The following is a 19,827-nucleotide window of genomic DNA, read 5'->3' as shown; positions in this document are numbered from 1 at the left end:
TCTATTCCCTTGCTCAGATCCACACATATTGTATTTGGTAGGTCTCCTTCATGGTTTGTGGCTTGGGGTTGTACCAGTCCCCTTCTTTCATTAAACATGACCTTTTACCCTCAACATTTTGTTCTGTTTAATTGTTCTTAGTGGGGTTCCAAAGTGGAGAAAAAGTACCTGCCATCTTTTATTGAACGATCTTCAGCAAAATTTTGCTGAAGATCATTCAAAAACGGTGGCTGCAGCAGTGTATCGACAGGGAACTGCCAGAAATTCAGGCTGGTTTCAGAAGACTACGTGGAACAAGGGATATCATTGCTGATGTCAGATGGATCCTGGCTGAAAGCAGAGAATACCAGAAGGATGTTTACCTGTGTTTTATTGACTATGCAAAGGCATTCGACTGTGTGGATTATAACAAATTATGGGTAACATTGCTAAGAACGGGAATTGCAGAACACTTAATTGTGCTCATGAGGAACATTTACATAGATCAAGAGGCAGTTGTTCAGACAGAACAAGGGGATACTGATTGGTTTAAAGTCAGGAAAGGTGTGCGTCAAGGTTGTATTCTTTCACCATACCTATTTAACCGTGTATGCTGAGCGAATAATCTGAGAAGTTGGACTCTTTAAAGAAGAACGGGGCATCAGGATTGGAGGAAGACTCATTAACAACCTGCGTTATGCAGATAACACAACCTTGCTTGCTGAAAGTGAAGAGGGCTTGAAGCACTTACTAATGAAGATCAAAGACCACAGCCTTCAGTATGGATTGCACCTCAACATAAAGAAAACAAAAAGTCTCACAACTGGACCAATGAGCAACATCATGATAAACGGAGAAAAGATTGAAGTTGTCAAGGATTTCATTTTACTTGGATCCACAATCAACAGCCATGAAAGCAGCAGTCAGGAAATCAAAAGACGCATTGCATTGGGTAAATCTGCTGCAAAGGACCTCTTTAAAGTGTTGAAGAGCAAAGATGTCACCTTGAAGACTAATGTGTGACTCACCCAAGCCATGGTATTTTCAATCGCATCATATGCATGTGAAAGCTGGACAATGAATAAGGAAGAAAGAAGAATTGATGCCTTTGAATTGTGGTGTTGGCGAAGAATATTGAATATACCATGGACTGCCAAAAGAACGAATAAATCTGTCTTAGAAGAAGTACAACCAGAATGCTCCTTAGAGGCAAGGATGGCGAGACTGCATCTTACATACTTTGGACACGTTGTCAGGAGGGATCAGTTCCTGGAGAAGAACATCGTGCTTGGCAGAGTACAGGGTCAGCAGAAAAGAGGAAGACCCTCAACGAGGTGGATTGACACAGTGGCTGCAACAATGAGCTCAAGCATAACAACAATTGTAAGGATGGCTCAGGACCGGGCAGTGTTTCGTTCTGTTGTGCATAGGGTCGCTATGAGTCGGAACTGACTTGATGGCACCTAACAACAACGATCTTTTATTGAAAGTTTCCCAGAGTGTTCTTTAAGTCCTAAATCAGATTATGTCATTTCCTATGTACTGAAAATCTTCCAATGTCCTTCTGTTATATTTAAAATAAAACCTAATTCCTTACACTGGTCTACAAGGCTCTACATGATTTGACCCCAGATGACCTCTCCAGTCTTATATCTCTCTCTAGACATCTGCGCCTTACCCATTCTGGCCTTTTTTTGCTTCCTTCACTCACCAAATTCTTGCTTCTGCACGCCTGCCTAGGATTTTCATTCTGCTTTCTGTGTGGGTGACTCCTCATACTTCAGGTCTAAGATGAAAGGTCTTCTCTGTAGCAAACCATTTCCTGACCACCCTACCCAAGTAGGTGACCACCACCTCTCATGAGTCTCTATCATTGTGCCCATTGGTTTTTGTTCATAGAACTTACCACATTTTTTAATTATACATTTGCTTATTTTCTGTCTTCTTTGACTTGACTATATAGTCCACCAGGGCAAGGAATATGCGTGTTTCGTTCAGCAATGTATCCCCAGTGCCTAGCACAGTGTCACTACTCAAGAAAGATTTGTTGAATACATAAATGAAGAATGAATTGGAGAGTTGTATCCTTGAGAGCCACATTGAAGAGTTGAAATGCTGTCGTGGTCAGCAGAGAGACCCAGAAGGTTTTTGAGCAAGTGAATGACAGATAGAAGCAACATATTTGAAAGGTTAGCTGGACATCTGGTCAGAATGGATGAAGAAGAGACAGCCTGGAGTCCAGGAGGAGAGAGGATAGGAGGTTGCTGTCTCAGGGAAGGCTGGGATGAGACGGTAGCTATAGGAACAGAGAGGAAAATTTGGTGAGACAAGGGTCCAAGGAAAACCCAGAATCAGATGGTGTGTGCTCAGTGGGGACTCAAGGTTGCCAGGTTGGATCTGGGGAATCTATAGAGGAAGGCAGAAGTAGTGTCCACATTGGGGCGTGGATGATTGGGGGTGCAGTGAAGTCACCAATGGAGCCTGGGTCTAGGAGGTTGGGCTGACTGAAGGCAGATTTAAATATTTTGATTTTAGGAATTATATAAACTAAGTGGATAGTGATGCCATGAGAGTGAGAAAAAAGGTAAGAAAGGAGAGAGAAGGAAGCAAAAGACAAAAAGGTAGAGGACTAACTATAGTCCTATCAGCAGGAGTAGGGAGAGGAAGAGGAACCCAGGAATAGCCAGAGAAGGAACTTCGGGTGAAGGAGTTTGAGAGTCAAGGTGATTCAGGAATGGTGCTCTGCAGCCAGGCTGACCCAAGTTCAAATCCAGCTCTACATTTAATCTCCTGAGCTTCTGTTTCTTGATCTATTACTTACAGACATTGTCCACATTATCGGGTGATTGGGAGGATTAAACTAGGTGATATATGTACAGTACTAGTGCAATGCTTACTCAGAGTCAGCATTCAATAAATTTTAGTTTCTTCCTGCCTACCTGTCTGCCTGCCTTATTTCCTTCTTAGGAGCAGATGTTCATCTGACCAGGAGCTGGGCAGGTTGAGAAAGTCATTCTTTATTACTTCTCTCGGGATGATCTTGTTCTGAGAGACTAATTTTTGTTCATTCTTATGACTGCATGGTAAACCCAAATATTTCCAAGAATCAGTGCAATTTCTTCTTAGGAAAAAATTTCCTTTGAGAGTCCAAATGCAAACCAGAAGGCTGGTTCATGAATAGAGAACCAGGTGGATGACCTGGAGGTTTGTTGTTGTTAGGTGCCGTCAAGTCGGTTCTGACTCATAGCAACCCTATGTACAACAGAAGGAAACACTGCCTGGTCCTGTGCCATTCTCACCATTGTTGCTATGTTTGAGCCCATTGTTGTAGCCACTGTGTCAATCCATCTTGTTGAGGGTCTTCCTCTTTTTGGCTGACCCTCTACTTTACCAAGCATGATATCCTTCTTACGTCCACTGAGCCCTGGATATAGCTTGGCCAGTGTGAGCCAATCTCTGAGAGAGGCTTCCCAGAGGGAGTCTCTGGGCCCCATAGCAAAGGGGCAGGTACAACTGGTCACCTTCAAGCAGAAAGGTGTCTACCACTTTCAGGTGAAATTCATTATCCATTATCCATCGACAACTACATGGTGGTCCATTAACCTGTTTCCATCAAGAGGATTCTGACCCATAGTGACCCAATAGGACAGAGTAAAACTGCCCCAGAGGGTTTCCAAGGAGCAGCTGGTGAATTTGAACTGCTGACCTTTTGGTTAGCAGTTGTAGCTGTTAACCATTGCTGCTGGGTAATCCTCTCCAGAGGTGAGAAAGGAGGCTCCTCCTGATAACATGTCCAAAGTATGTGAGATGAAGTCTCACCATTCTCACTTCTAAGGAGCATTCTGTCTGTACTTCTTTCAAGACAGATTTGCTCATTCTTCTGGCAGTCCATGGTATTTTCAATATACTTCGCCAACACCATAATTCAAAGGCATCAATTCTTCTTCGGTCTTCCTTATTCATTGTCCAGCTTTTGCATGCATATGAAGTGATTGAAAGTACCATGGCTTGGATCAGGCACACCTTAGTCCTCAAAGTGACATCTTTGCTTTTTAACACTTGAAAGAGGTCTTTTGCAGGAGATTTGCCCAATACAGTGTGTCTTTTGATTTCTTGATTGCTGCTTCCATGGGCATTGGTTGTGGATCCAAGTAAAATGAAATTCTTGACAACTTCTCTGTTTATCGTGATGTTGCTTATTGGTCCAGTTTTGAGGATTTTTGTTTTATGTTGAAGTATAATCCACACTGAAGGCTGTAGTCTTTGATCTTCATCAGTAAGTGCTTTAAGTCTTCAGAAGATTTCAAAGGGTGGCTTGAGAAAACAAAGTATTACAATGAAATACGTAAAGACCTGGAGTTAGAAAACCAAAAGAGAAGAACACATTTGGCATTTCTCAAGCTGAAAGAACAGAAGAAAGAATTCAAGCCTGGAGTTGCAATTTTGAAGGATCCGATGGTCAAAATATGGAACGATGCAGGAAGCATCAAAAGAAGGTGGAAGGACAGCTGGAGCAAAGGAGAATGAAGAAGACCAAAAACACAAGGGAAAGATTAGTCCAAAGGACTAATGGACCACAACTACCACAACTCCCACCAGACTGAGCCTAGAACAGCTTGATGGTGCCTGGTTACCACCACTGACTGCTCTGGCAGGGATCACATTAGAGGGTTCTGGGCAGAGCAGGAGAAGAACATAGAACAAAATTCAAAGTCACAGAAAAAAAAAAAGATCAGGCTTGCTGGTCTGACAGAGACTGAAGAAACCCTGAGAGTATGGCCCCGGACACACTTTTAACTCAGTACTGAAATCATTCTTAGGTTCACCCTTCAGCCAAAGACTAGTCAGGTCTATGGGACCAATAATAACACACCTGAGGGACGTGCTTCTTGGTTCAACCATGTATATAAGACTAATGGACACACCAGCCCAAGAGCAAAGATGAGAAGTCAGGAAGGGACAGAAAAACTGGACAAATGGAGACAGGGAAACGGGTGGAGAAGGGTGAAGTGTTGACATATCCCAGGGCTGGTGACCAATGTCACAAAACAATTTGTGTATTAACTGTTTAATGAGAAACTAATTTGCTCTATAAACTTTCACCCAAATCACACACACACACACACACACGCGCGCGCGCACACGAAACAAACCTTAAACCGAAACTAACCCCTGAGGTCACCTTGTAGTTAACTAACGAAATAACAAATTGGCTAAAAAAATAATGAATATCACTTGTAAGCAGAGAATACCAGAAAGATCTTTACCTGTTTTTTATTGACCATGCATTTGACCCTGCGGATCATAACAAATTATGAATAACGTTTGGAAGAATGGAAATTCCAGAACACTTAATCGTGCTCATGCGAAATCTGTACATAGGCCAGATCTCGTACGTTCTGTGCATTCGAACAGAACAAGGGGACACTGTGTGGTTTAAAATCAGGTTTAGTGGTAGAAGGTCTTATGTATGAGTGAGCTAGGATGATGTGTGTATCTATTCCCGTGCAGGGAATCAATTCTCTCATCTATGAAAGGGAGGCATTGACCAAATCAGGCTGGGTTGTCACCAAACTCTGCTGTTTTTGAAGCTATACCTGTATGTTTTTCCAGTTATAATGGGAATTGGCCATTCCAAATTAGGAAAAAGAATGAAGCAAATAAAACAGACTTATTTTTAAGGTTTTATTATTTTTTTTTTAAGCTGTTAACGCCTACTGCCGGCAGACGACAAAATGAGGGCTCAAAGGACAAATATTGACAGAGAACCAGAAACAGATCATTTTCCTTGTGTTTTAGTGGATGCGTGGGGTTGAGATCATGGTTTTATGTTGCTGACATGCCAGATGGCGACATCCCGGCAGTGACATTGGTTCCATGTATCAGGAGTTCCTCTGCTACATTCAATAACATTCACTGAGTGCTTGCTGTGTACTTTACATGCTTCATCTCATCTGACCTGAGAGGTGGGTAATATTAGCCTCATGTTACAGAAGAGGAAGCCCTGGTGGCACAGTAGTTGAGAGCTACACCTGCTAACCAAAAAGGTCAGCAGTTCGAATCTACCAGCTGCTCCTTGGAAACCCTATGGGGCAGCTCTACTTTGTAAACTGACTTTAGAGGAAAGCTAAGTAACCTTTGTAAGGTCATATGGCTAGTGTAGTGACTGTAGTAACTTGCTTTCTTTTTCTGGTAAGAGACCCTTGGCCTTAGGACTGGGTACCTGACCCACACTGGTCAATCATAGCACCCTGTTGCCCTGATGACAGGGATTCATTCAAGGCTGAGTAAACAAACCAAGCAGGACCAATCGAGTTTCTTACCTGGGATTGATTTATGGGCACTGAGTTTGCAAAGTTGGAGCAATGTGTGGCCATGTTCTTTGTTATACAGAGAGGCCTTGCTGCAGTAAGAGAGGGTGAGGCCAACAAACAAAGATAAATAAAGAGCAATGAGAGAAGGATGGATGGATGGATGCCATTGAGTTCTCTTTCTAGCCCCAAAGACCGTGGTTCCTTTGATCCTGTGAATTATTGCAGTGATCTTGCCCGTATGTAACACAAGGCATCCTCTTTTTTGCTTCAGGGAACTTGAGTTGAATTTTTGCCTCTTATAGCTGAAAGATCTTGAGTGATAGAACTAGACTGTGGTGGAGTCAAGATTCAAATCTAGAGTCCAAAGTCTTAATGTCTCTGCTGTGACTATGTCCTAGTATTATACATTGATCTCTTAAAATGTCACTCCTTAAGCCACTTCATGATGAGCAACACCCTATAGTTTTTAAAATCACTGCTAACCCTCCTGAGTCACCTTTCTTTTTCTGAAGCTGCCCTAAGTCTCTTTCTGAGATATAGGAAGTTCCCTGGGCTTATTGGCAAGACAGAACACATCTCTTAAGTCCGGTGTTTCTGGGAAGATTGTTAATCACTTTGATTTATGTTGGTTCCTGTTAGTACCAGTTTCACAGAGCAGCATTTTTCATCCTTGGCCCTCCATTCTGGCAAGTGACAGAGCCCGGCTTCAGACCCAGATCTGTCTGACACCAAGGCCTATGTGCTTTCTGGGCCAGCAGCCAGCCTCCAGGCTGTGGGAGGCTGCAAAGAGTCAGCAGGCTTGGGTAGAAGTGTCCAGGGCTCCTGAGTCAGGCTTTGGGAACGACAGGCCTCTGTATACTGACTCCATGTTGTGAGTTGTGGGTGGGGGAGGTAAATCCCCAAACCCGAGGTCAGACAGTGCAGGGGGATGGCCCCGAGAGTGGCTGTGCTCCTTCTAATCTGCTTTTACCTGGACAGGAATGGTGGTGGGGTGGGGGTGGGAGGTCCAAGGTTGGTGGCTCTGGGGGCACAAGGAATGGTTTCATCCTGGCCAAGTTCCCCTGAGGAATGGCACTTGTTAATGGCATAGATGGAAACAGAGGGGTCAAGAAGGAGGAGGCCTGAGTATTGGGGATTCTTAGGATGTTAATTGTTCACATCCTTTTTACTTCTGAGTTCTGAGAAAAAGCCAAGCAGGGCTCAAAATCTCAGAAGCAGACCAGAGAATGTAATTTAGAGCTACGGCCTAAAAGATCTTTCTGGTCCTCTCCTAGGAGTCCCTGTGTGGTGCAAATGGGTAAGCACTCGACTGCTAGCCAAAAGGTTGGTAGTTTGAACCTACCCAGAGGCTCCTCAGAAGACAGACCTGGTGATCTGCTTCTGAAAGTTCACAGCCTTAAAAATCCTAGTCTGCACACAGGGGATCGCCATGAGTCTTAATCGACTCAATAGCAACTAACAGCAACAGTCCTCTTCTGCTCTTCCCCAACTGACTTTCCCCACCTCATCACAGGAGCAGCTCCCAACAGCCGACCCTGTGGGGTGGTGATGTCCTCAGTGGAGGTGGGAGGTGTATGGGGAGGGGCGCCTCCTTCATGAGGTGAGGAGCAGGTTGAGAAAGAGGAAGCCACATCCTAGAAGGTGCAGAGCTGAGCCTGCTAGGAGCCAATCCATCAGTCTCACCTCCTTCTGGGGAGGAGGGGAGGAGCCATGGAGAGAGGAGTGGAGCGGCTTCTCCCCTCTGAAGAACCTTTCTGAGGAATGCAGTATGAAATGGTGGGGACACCCTCCCCATAACACTGATTTTGGCAAGAAGGAAGTTTCTGGTGACATTGGAGAGAGCTGGGTCTATAGAATAGTAGGCCAACAAGTCAATAGTAGGTTCAAGGGATGGAGGTATAGGATTTAGACCCTATGTCTGGAAATGTGGAACTGAAGGGAAGGAAAAAGGATGGTGGTTCCATCTGTCCATTCACCAAACACCTGCTCTGTGTCAGGCATCAGGGATACCAGAAATAAACAACACTTAGCGTCTATTTCCCAGAAACCCAGTCTAGTGTAGGAGATAAATGAATAGTCATGATTAAGCATTAAAAACGCTATTAAATGCACAGAGACCAAAGTTTATGAGCGGTTACCGAGGCGGGAGGGAAGGGAAGAGGGGGAGTCACTGTTTAGGAGGCAGTGAGTTTCCGTGAGTGGTGATGGAAACTTTGGCAACAGACGCTGGTGAGGGTTGCACAACACGATTCGTGTAATCAGCGTCAATGAATTGTACTTGTGAAACATGTTGAATTGGTGAGTGTTGTATCATACATATTTTTACTGCTATAAAAAAAACATTTTTTAAGTGCCATTTTAGAATGATGGGCAAGAGGCTGCAGAAGCACATAGGAAGTACGCACCTAACTGTGTGTGTGTGTGTGCACGTGCACGCTTATGCACTCTTCTGTATGGGACACTGGGGAATAGATTCAGGATGCTGCATATCAATGATCTTTGAGCTGAGTTGAAAGGATGGTTAGGAGATTGACAGGTGGACAAACTGAGGAAGGGCTTTCCAGGAAAGGGAATGGCATAAGCAAGGGCTTGGAGGTGTGACAGAGCATGGCACATAGACCAGCAAAGTTGGTGTGCCCAGGAAGCTGAGCCAGGTTGGGTAGCCAGCTCCCAAGAGTTATGACGGTTCATGAAGTATTTTAAACGGCTTTTAGGAAGATCACCCTGGTGGCAGAGCCGAGAAAGGGTTAGAGTGGAGGACGAGGTTAGAAGCAGAGGGAAGGATCTGATGGGCTTGTAGTAGTCTGGGAGCAAGATGATGGGTCCAGGTCTCAGGCAGTGTGGACAGAGCTGAGGGATAGTTAGAAGGTGGAAGTAATAAGTAGACTCACTGCATATCTGGAGGGCAGTGAAGGGAAGCAGGAGGCTAGGAGAATGGCCAAGTTTCTGGTTTGAGTCATTGGGTGGGTGGTGGTGCTATTTGTGGCAAAGGAGGTGGAACAGTCTGAAGAAGTTTTCTTTTAAACTAATTTTAAAGCTAGGAAAGGCCAGAGTACATTTGGAGGCAAGAGGAAAGGGGTTCGTTGAAGATGCCAGAACCAGAGTGTAGGCAGAGGGGAAAGGCTCCTGAACACCGGGTGAGGTGGAAATGAGACCAGTAGGCTGGGGTGAGGTGGGGAGCAGATGGGCAGAGGAGGGAGGCTGGTCTGAGTAGGAACGCTGAATGTTAGAGCCCTTGAGGACTATCGAGGTATGGAGCTTTCAAAGGAGGCTTAACGTCATGACTGCTCGTGTTTGTCACGCCTCGTCCCCTTAGTAAGCGTGTGAATTTGGGCAAACATCCCTGAGCCTCAATTTCTTCATCTGTAAAGTGGGGTAAGATTGTACCAGCTTTCCAGGATTGTTATGTGAATTCAAAGGGACGAATACGAAAAGCACCTGATACACAGTAGATGCTCCGTATGTCAGTCTGTACCCCTTCAGCAAAGGGAGTGCACAAACCCACCACAAATGGCAGATCTAGAATGATCAGGATACTGTGTGATGATACGGTTCTCTCATGCCGATCATGCTATCAGGGGATAGTGATAAAAAAATTTTTTGATTAATAAAACCAAACAAACAAAAAAACTTGTTGCTGTTGAGTCGATTTTGACTCATGGCAATCCCATATGTTTCTGAGTAGAACTGCCCCATAGGGTTCTCTTGGCTGTAATCTTTGTGGAAGCAGTTTGCCAAGCTTTTCTTCCGTGTGGAGCTGCTGGGTGGGTTGGAACTGCCAACCATTATGTTAGCAGCCGATGGAAAACCACTCGTGCCATCCAGGCTTGATTAATAAAGCAGGTGAAAGAAATATTTAATGCCGTTTTGAAAGAAAAAAATATTTCAACAAATTTTTTTTTTTTTTTGGAGAGGGGAGGATGATAATAAAAGGGATCCTTGTGGTGAAAACTTAAGCTTAGAGGTGTGGTGTAACTGATCTCAGGTCACACAGTGAGTCAGAGACAAGGCTGGGACTCAAACCTGGGGCTCCAACAATGAGGTCATGTCTCTTTCCTGGGGCCAGGGGGTGAGGTGGGCAGAGCTTGACAGAGTTTAGTTCTTCACCTCTGATACCTACTTCCCTCCTACCCTTAATCCTAAGGCTTCCAGGTATCCAGCTTCTATTTCAGAAGTTCCCCTGGCTTCTCAGCAGGAACTGTCTGGGAAATGCCTTTTATGTGCAGGCAGGTGTGCGGGGTGTGGGTGTGGGAAAGCTCCTTGGAGATGAATCAGCACTGCCCTCTCCTGTGTGAGTTAAGAGCAGGGCAAGGGAAGGGCTGGCAGATCCGGGAGGAAACCAGGGGAGAGCAGCGGAGAGACAAGTCCTGCAATGACATGCCTCTACCACCAGGGGGCACGAACCGGACGGGAAAAGAGCTTGTTAGGTGCCACGGAGTCAGTACCGACTTATAGCGACCCTATAGAACAGAGTAGAACTGCCCCATAGGATTTCCAAGTAGCAGCTGGAGGATTTGAACTGCCGCCTTTTTGGTTAGCAGCCAAGCTTTTAACCACTACACCGCCAAAAAAAAAAAAAAAATGCTCCAGGTAAAGAGTAGTGGGTAGGAAACTCCAGGCATCTGGAGTGGGGTGAGTGGGTGGATGCAAGGACTCAGCCTCTCAGGTTGGGCTTGGGAAGAGCCACTGTCTTGGATGATGGCCCCACACTGCTTGCCTGTGTCCTGTCTTCTCTGCCTTTGTAGAGAACTGGAGAATGTCAGTTGCTCAAGGTCACACAGCAAGTTGTTAGTTGCTATGAAGTCGATCTAGATTAGTTTTGACTAAAACACTGCCCATCCTGAGCCATCCCCAAGATCAGTTGGGTTTATACTGACTGATTTTAGGAAGTAGACCACCAGGCCTTTCTTTCTAGTCAGTATTTGTCTGGAAGCTCCCTAAAACCTGCTCAGTATCGTAGCAACGTGCAGGCCTCCACTGACAAGACAGGGGTGACAGCTGGTGAGGCGCATTGTCTGGGAATCAAACCTGGGTCTCCCGCATGGGAGTTGAGAATTCTACCAGTGAACCACCACTGCCCCTTCACAGCAAATTAGTGGCAAATCGTTATGATTCTCACCAGTCCCAGGAAGGTGGCCATTTGGTGAGCACAGTCCTGACTTGGCTCCTGAGATGGAGATACCCTGAATATGGACGGGCCTCCAGGTGCTGCCCCCAGTAAGGAGCACCTCCTTGTCTGTTACCCCAGCTCTCTCTCTCATCTTGTTCCTTCACAGAGTCCCTGTTTCTGTGACTGGATTTTTCTTTGACCTTTTCTCCCAGCTCCCTTTTATAGTCATTCGCCCCCTCTATTTCTCTGTGGGTCTCCATCTGACCGCCTCTTTGTCTCTCCTTTCTGTCTGCCTCCTGTCTCCATCCCTGCCTGCTAGGGAGTTTGCTCAGCTCCCTCAGTGGGTCCCTGGAGCCAGACGTTTCCTGCAGTCATCCCCAGGGATTTATCGCTCTCTCAAGTTCTGTTTTCCAACCTAGTGTCTCAGTTCCACTCCTGGGATTCAGAGAAGTTATGATTTGGTAGCATAATTAGTGGTATGACTTTAGGAGCTGAGAAGACCCCCTGGCTCCTAAATACCACCCCAGTACTCCCCCCCATCCCCCACCCCCTCCCCATTGCCATTAAGTAGCGGTAAACGTGGGTCGTGGGTCAGCACCGGTGTGGGTGAGACCCAGTCCTGCTTATGCAGAAATGAATAAGACCCAGTCCCTGCCCAGTGAGCTCACCATGGGGGTGGGGTGGGGTGTGAGAGGGAACAAGTACGCAAGTGATTCAGTCTAAAGTAGTTTGCTGTGAGTATACATGAGACGGACAAAAGGAATGTGTTGTACATAACAGAACAGGTACAGACCAAATCCAGTTGGGGCTGGGTGAAGGCTCCGGGAAGCAGGTGGCATTTAACTGGACTTTGAAGGACAGGTGGGACTTCGACAGGAGGGGGTATGACAGGGCACATTCTAAGCAGAGGAATCGGCATGAGCAAAGGCCTGGGGACTGGAGCAGGTACCATGTGTTCAAGGCACAGTGAGCCAGGCAGTTCAGGTGTATGCAGGTGGGCTGTCGAGCAGGTGGGCCCAGAGTTGGGAGCACCTCACTGCCAGGCTTCACAGAAGAGCCATGGTGATGTCACTGGGGTTTCTGAGCAGGGAGGGACCTGCTACAGTCTTTAGTTCAAATGGAAGAATTGCTGTGGAAAGCAACCAATGCCCTGCGCCCCAGTGGTCCCTAACCTCAGTGTGAGGGATTTTTTAAATTTAATTTAATTTTTTATTGCGCTTCAAGTGAAAGTTTACAATTCAAGTCAGTTTCTCATACTGTAGCTGAACACCACTCGGGTTCTTGCCCTGTCTTATTAGCCGATTGAAATAAGACGGACACTGATTGCAATGGAACCAAAAAGTGGCAAGTTTATTATCTGCGCATACAAGGAGGGCGTGGGGTCTAGTGACCTTAAGGCTATGTGCTCGCTGACTAAGGGGGCTGGGGAGCTTTTTGTTTCCGATGGCGTCAGGGGATTGGGATTGGTACCCGGAATTTTCTGCCTTTAGCCCTCCCATGCCTATATTTGGGGGCGGGGGGGGGTCAGTTGAAGGATGTGATTTCAATCTGTGTGTGCTTCAAGGTGTAACTAGGGCTAGTCAGTGGATGGAGCCACTACCTGCTGCAACTTCCTGCTCAAAACAAGCTTGTGGTTAGCAAGACGAAGAGGGGGGGAAGGGGTGTTGATTGGGGTTTTCAATATGGCTGAGCAGCCTGTTTCGATACAAAATCATATATATACACACATTGTTATGTGACCTTAATTGCTCTCCCTGCAATGTGACAGCACACTCTCGCACACCGCTTCCCTCCACCCTGTATTTTTCGTGTCCATTCAACCAGCTCCTGTCCCCCTCTGCCTTCTCATCTATCCTCCAGACAGGAGCTCCCCACATAGTCTCATGTGTCTACTTGAGCTAAGAACCTCACTCCTCACCAGTATCCTTTTATGTCTTATAGTCCAGTCTAATCTTTGTCTGAAAAGTTGGCTTCGGGAATGGTTTTAGTTTTGGGCTAGCAGAGAGTCCAGGACCATGACCTCTGGGGTCCCTCCAATCTCAATCAGACCATGAAGTTTGGTCTTTTTACTAGAATTTGAGATCTGCAACCCACTTTTCTCCTGCTCCATCAGGGATTCTTTGTTGTGTTCCCTGTCTGGGTAGTCAGTGGTGGTAGCCAGGCACCATCTAGTTCTTCCAGTGTTAGGCCGATGGAGTCTCTGGCTTATGTGGCCCTTTCTGTTTCTTGGGCTCATATTTTCCTTGTGTCTTTGGTGTTCTTCATTCTCCTTTGCTCCAGGAGGGTTGGGACCAATTGATGCATCTTAGATGGCCGCTTGCTCTTAAGACCCCAGATGCCACTCACCAAAGTGGGATGCAGAACGTTTTCTTAGAGTGGGATGCAGAACATTTTCTTAATACACTTTGTTATGCCAATTACCTAGAGGTCCCCTGAAACCATGATCCCCAGACCCCTGCTCCTGCTACTCTGTCCCTTGAACTGTTTGGTTGTTGTATTCAGGAAAGTTCTTAGCTTTTGGTTTAGTCCAGTTGTGCTGACTTCCCCTGTATTGTGTGCTGTCCTTCCCTTCAGTATGAAGGATTTTTTCTCCAAGCCCTACCTGAGAGCAGGTTTTGATGGGCAGAGAAGGCAGCACAGAGATTCAAGTGCCTCGGGGAGAAAGGGACACTGAACAGGCATGCGAGGTTAGAGGAGGACACTGAGGTCCCAAGGCCTGACTCCATCTACCCTGCCAGTGCTGGTCCCTAAGTCCCACAGTAACCCCTAGGAAGAGACCGCCAGGCTTCATGGCCTGGTTCCTGGTCAGTTCTCAGCCTGAGGCTTCTCTGTGGTGGCATAGTGCAGGGCTCCCTGGGGGCGAGGCCGGTCAAGGGTCTCTGCACCAGTGGTTGTCCTCCAGGGCTGGGCTGGGGTTTCTGCCTGCTGCTCTGTGACGGCTGCTGCCCTGGCCCTGAGGGAGGAGGGTGGTGCCGCTGAGTCACTGCCTGGGCATCTGGGCCTGGAACCACTGGGTGAGTCACCTAGCATGAGGGGGGCCCTGGGGGTGAGGGAAGGGAAGGGAGCGCTTGACATCTGGAGGCGGGGGGGGTGGGGGAGCTGGCCTACAGGAAGGGTGGTGCCCAGACTAAGATGGGGATACACCAACAGCAGTAGGGGAAGGGGGGCCTGGGAGGGGGCGGCATGAAGCCTGCTCTCCCTGACAACCTCTCCCTGGGGCTGGGTTCTGAATGGCCACAGTGTTTGCCCTTGTGTGGGTGTGGGGAGGGCATGTGCGCAGGTGAGGTTGTTGGGGAGGCCGGGCCCTGGCTGTGGCCTCTACCTCAGGCCTGGCCTCCTGGCTTGGGAAACTGTCTACCCTCTTATTTTCAGCTCTGGGTAGGGGTGTCTCCCTACTCATAGCCCCCCACACCCCCATCCCCAGGAAGCTGAAGAAGAGGAGGCTTACATTTTCCTTTTCTCCCTTTAAATCCTCCTGGGAACTTTCTTACCCTGTGCACAGGCCAGCTCTAGCCCCACCCCAATCCGACAGCACACCCCAGCCCCAAATTTCTACTGAGGTTGTTTGCAGAGCAGTCCAGGTCTCTTTTTGCTTCCCAGTCTCCTTCCAGACCCCTTCCTACCCGAAGGAGTCTTTCAAGGTGTTTTAAAACACCCCCAGTTACCTCATTACCTCATTACGAGGCATTCTGGTGCCCACTATTAAAAGTAACTTTGTTTCCTGCACCCTCTGAAGTCAGTCCTGCCTTCCTGCTCCTGACACAGCTATCTTCTCTGGCACCCAGATTTCTAATAGTGGCCCCTTCTCTCTCTCTCACACGCACACACACGGACTCACACATTCACTCACACACTTACTCAATTCTGCTCATTGATATACAAGAAAACCAGGGTCCCATGGAGTTGGAGTGGCAGGGAGGCCCCTGGTTTAAGGCACATGCACCCTGGGCTGTGAAGGCCAGGCGTGGTTCTGCAGCCCCGATGCAGGAATGAGCTGTGACTCTCAGGCATGTCCTGAGAACGAGGCTGGCAGGAGTCTCCAGGCCCCGGGAACATGGGCGGGTGGGGGGGTTGAAGGGTTTGGGGGTGCTACATCCTCTCACCCCGTGCTGGGGCTCCCAGGGTTTGGGCCCTGCTGCCCCTCCTCCGTGACATGCCCACTCCCTGCTGTGGCTGGGTGGGCTCAGGGGCTGCCCTGGCTGGGTCTGGAGCCTCCTGGAGCGCTTCTGGAAAACAGCAGCCTCTGGGAGGGAGGGGACTCCAAGGGAGTGGGTGGGGTGGCAGGAGGCCAGCTTTGGCAGGATCAGGTTGGGACAGGTTTGATTCCCTCAAAATGCTTTGTTGGGGGCCAGTGGAGCTGGCATATAAATTCCTACTCTGGGTGCCTGGCTGCTTTGCTTTCCTTCCTGGGTCTCTTCCTGCTACCTGGTCTGGTGAGTACATCTGTCTTGCTGAGGCAGGGATAGCTCTGGGCCCATACTGCCAGCTGGCCTTCACACAGGTGGGTGAGAGCAGGAAGCAGCAGTGGGCAGTCGGGGTCTCCGTTTTTGTCCCTCTGTCTTTAAGTCGCCATAGTTTGCTCACTTTGGCTTCCTTGGTGAGAGCAGCCTGAAGCCTCTCTGGGTCTCTCCCATTTGGGGCACCCACTGTGGAGTGTCAGATTGAGGGGTCTTATTTTAGGTTCCTCTGTGTGGTCTCAGTCTGGGAGTCCCTCTGGGGTTCTCTCAGTTTGGGGGTCCCTCTGTGGCTCTTTCAGTCTGGGGATCCCTCTGAGGCTCTCTCAGTTTGGGGGGGGTCCCTCTGTGACACTCTCAGTTTGGGGGCCCCTCTGTGGCTCTCTCAGGTTGGATATTTCAGTTTAAGAGCCCTTCTTTGGGGGTCTAGGCCAAGGAGTATGAGGTGTGTGTGTGTGTTTTTTTTTTTTTTTGCAAAGTCCTGGATTCTAGCAGGACTGAAGAACAAGAGCCAGGAATCTCAAGTGCCTGGCCCGCCTGAGTCCTGGCCCTGAGTAGCAGCATAGCTCTGCCCACTGTAGCTTTCCACCCTCTCTTGCCTTGGTAAAGGCAGGGCTGGTAGGATGGGCCAGGGCTTTCCCTGCCGCAGGCACCAGGTTCTCTGACCTCACCCTGGGACCTGCCTAGCCTTCCCAGGCTAGTCTGTGCAAGCTCAGAGGCAGGGCCTCTAGGTCTGTCCTTGTGTCCCCAGGGTCTGCCCTGATCCCAGGGCACTGGACACTTAATTTCTTTGGTTCCAGTCCCAACAGATAGCCAGCAGAGGTGTAATGAGGGAGGAACAGAAGTGGGCACTTGCCCCTGGGCACAAGTCCAAGGGGGCACGAGACCAGGCATGGAATGACACTTCGAGGTACCACAAATATGAAAGGCGACTGACTAAGGCAGGCAGACTGGGGGGGGTGTGGGGGGGGAAGGCGTTTCTGCTGACGCAGCACTGCTGTCAACCTCTATTCACGTTGAAATTGGGGTGCAATTTAGAGATTGCTCCTGGGTGCTAGTTATCCTTGTTAGGTCCATAATAGCCAGGACCCTTCCTGGTAGAGAGGATGTTTGGTTGCCCCCACGCTACCCAAACTTGCCCTGTCTGCATAGTGATGTCACCCTACAGCTCAGGGGCCTTTGATGTGAGGAGAGACATTGTCCCTGTCCTTTGAGAACCCTCAGTCTGAGGGAAGAGATGGCCCTGCCCCAAGGGAAATTCCAGTTAGATGGGAGAGAGGCACCCTCTGGCATTAGGAACCCTGGTCTGAGTAGGGAAAGGACTCCTCAGCAAACTTCATACTCCTAGGCTGTGGCCATGCCATTGCCCAACAGCTCGCAGAGCCCCCACTGACTGGCTGTGGAGACGCCCATGGACCCCAGTGCTTAATACAAAGGCCACTGTTCTGTGGAAGGAGCTGCACAGACAGGAGTCAAAATGGGGTCATTCTGTCATTTCCCTCCCCACAGAGATTCAAAGGGGGCAGCCCTACCACTGGGGAGCCCCAAGTGGGATCAAAGAGGACATGAGGCCCAGTTAGCAGTGAGCCTCTGACTTGATGTGAGATGGAGATATGGCCCCTGCCTTCAAGGAGCCACAGTCTGAGGGGGAGACACAGCCCCTGCCTTCATACTCAGAAAGGAGTTTGGGAGGTAGTTTGGGTCCCAATGGAAGAAATGGGTTCTGCAGTTTGGGTGTAGGCCCCAAAAGCCTTGGTGGTGTCACAATCACCTGACACCTCTGTGGCTTCAGATCCAAGATGTCCAGTCCCCTGGAACAAGCACTGGCTGTGATGGTCACCACCTTCCACAAGTACTCAGGCCAAGAGGGTGACAAGTTCAAGCTGAGTAAGGCTGAGATGAAGGAACTTCTGCACAAGGAGCTGCCTAGCTTTGTAGGGGTGAGTGCGGCAGGCCGGGGTGGGGAAGGCCTCTGATGTCTTGGTGTGTGAGTGTGTGGCTCAGGGTATATCTTCTCTCCACCTTCTCCTCCCAGCCCTACCCTCATGCTGATGTAGACACCAGGGTGAGGCCAAGACCCCCACCCACTGCCCCACCTTCTGCTTCACGGCCCCATGGGAGTGGGAGTAGAGGTCCACATTCTATTAATGTCTGTATTAATGGCTGTTCTCTGCAGCCTTCTAGAGAACAGGTGTGCTGTCAGGGTCCTCAAAGTCCACCTGTCAATCCCCTCATTGTAGAGTTGAGCAAACCAGAGCCCAGCTTGCTCTCTTTTTCCATATTTTTGTGCCAAGCTAAGGTGTTTAGGGAGAGAAAAGTCCAGACAAAAACGTGCATGCTGGAACATTTTGCAGACAGATTTAGCCAACTGTCAGTTTGCCCCTTACCACATCAACTCGTGGATAATCTGTAAGTCAGGTCTCAGGCTTTGAAAGTAGGAGGCATGTCCTTCTCCCCTCCCCCTCTTTCTGGTTAAACTTTTCTAATTTGGTTTCATTTTTCCTGGTATTAAAAACAGTTGGCCTTTTCGATGCATGCTACACATGGATGAACTTTGGAAACATTGCGCTGAGCAGAATAAGTCAAATGCAAAAGAACAAATACTGTATGACCTCACTTTAAACATGAAATAAGCAAACATATGGAAACCTAAGATTATTAATGGTTACCAGGAATGTCAGGAAGGGAGAAAGGGAGAATTTTTGTTTGGGGGACATTGAGTTTATGTTAATGGTGGTAGAATATTTTGGAACAGAATGGTGAGAATGTTGGCACAACATGAAAAATGTAATCATTGTCATCGAATTGTAAATGTAAAAGTTGCTGTGTTGGCGAATGTTTTGGTGTGTATATTTTGACTGTAATAAACATGCACACACACACACACACACACAGAACAAACATGCACTCACACACAAAAAGAGCTTGCCTTTTCTGAATTCCCCCTGCTGGTGATGGGGGGCAGCAGTGGCCCCAGAAATCTTTAGTTCCCTCATCAGCAAAATGGAGGTAATGATACCTATTCAGTGGGTTCCTATGAAGACTGTAGCAGATACCGTGCTTGGAGGAGTACCTGGCATGCTCCCCACTCCCAGCAGGGCAGGATTGGAGACTCTCACCAATGAATGTCCATATAGCCTTACTCACTAAGCCCTCTTAGTAGCTCCTAGGGGCTCCCTGCCCACCACTTTCCCCACTGTTCAGTGAGGAGGGAGAGCTGGGCACCGGTCAGTGTGTGTGTATCTCTGCTTTTGTGTTTGGTACGGAGATAGAGGTGGGGGCCAGCTTGATGATGACTACATTCTCTCTTGCTTCAGGGGGAGGTGGATGAGGAGGGACTGAAGAAGCTGATGGGCGACCTCGATGAGAACAGCGACCAGCAGGTGGACTTCCAGGAGTATGCTGTGTTTCTGGCCCTCATCACTATGATGTGCAATGACTTCTTCCAGGGCTTCTCACAGCGGGCCTGAAACAGAGCCCTTGACCCCCTGTCCATGGGCCTTTCTGGTTCAGGAGGACTCTCTATTCCTTTTAGTTTTGCACTCAATAAACTTTGTTTTTGAAGATAATATTGTAGTTGCTGAGTGATGTTCTGTAACCTCATTGGCTCAGTTGGATGCTGGAAACTGAAGGCCTCCTAGATCCCATCTCCTTCTGGGCCCTGGTTCTCCTTCTGAAATCTCCCCAAGGCCTTAGGTTCCAGACTTTTAGATTTCAAATGCAAGTAACATTCTGGACATTGAGATAAGTTGCCAACATTGTATTTTATGAAATAAAAAATATTTAAAAAGGCAAATACCATAATCAATACTATCATTTCCTAAAAAGAAAAAAATTTACACTTCCAACAAAAGAGGAAGGACAGAACTTGACATTGAATACTGTGAGCAATGAGTTGTTTTAGGATCTGCTCAAGAGACATAAGTTGGTCTAATCAATCCTGCATGCCTTGGTTATAAGAACTTCTTGT

The 19,827-nt window shown here is 48.0% G+C and overlaps 1 protein-coding gene across 1 annotated transcript; it reads left to right on the top strand.

Annotated features, from left to right (window-relative positions):
* Positions 1 to 17,569: 17,569 nt before the first annotated feature.
* S100A2 (S100 calcium binding protein A2) lies at positions 17,570 to 19,604 on the top strand. Its single transcript, XM_003414912.4, has 2 exons — positions 17,570 to 17,797; positions 19,175 to 19,604. Exons 1-2 carry the CDS (start codon positions 17,657 to 17,659, stop codon positions 19,325 to 19,327), a joined length of 294 nt encoding a protein of 97 aa, XP_003414960.1. The 5' UTR covers positions 17,570 to 17,656; the 3' UTR covers positions 19,328 to 19,604.
* Positions 19,605 to 19,827: the final 223 nt, after the last annotated feature.

The sequence above is a fragment of the Loxodonta africana genome, chromosome 3 (genome assembly GCF_030014295.1).
Source record: "Loxodonta africana isolate mLoxAfr1 chromosome 3, mLoxAfr1.hap2, whole genome shotgun sequence".
In the NCBI taxonomy this organism is placed as follows: Eukaryota; Metazoa; Chordata; class Mammalia; order Proboscidea; family Elephantidae; genus Loxodonta; species Loxodonta africana.
Note: the sequence above shows the minus strand (reverse complement) of the source record. Positions and strands in the feature narration are given on the sequence as shown.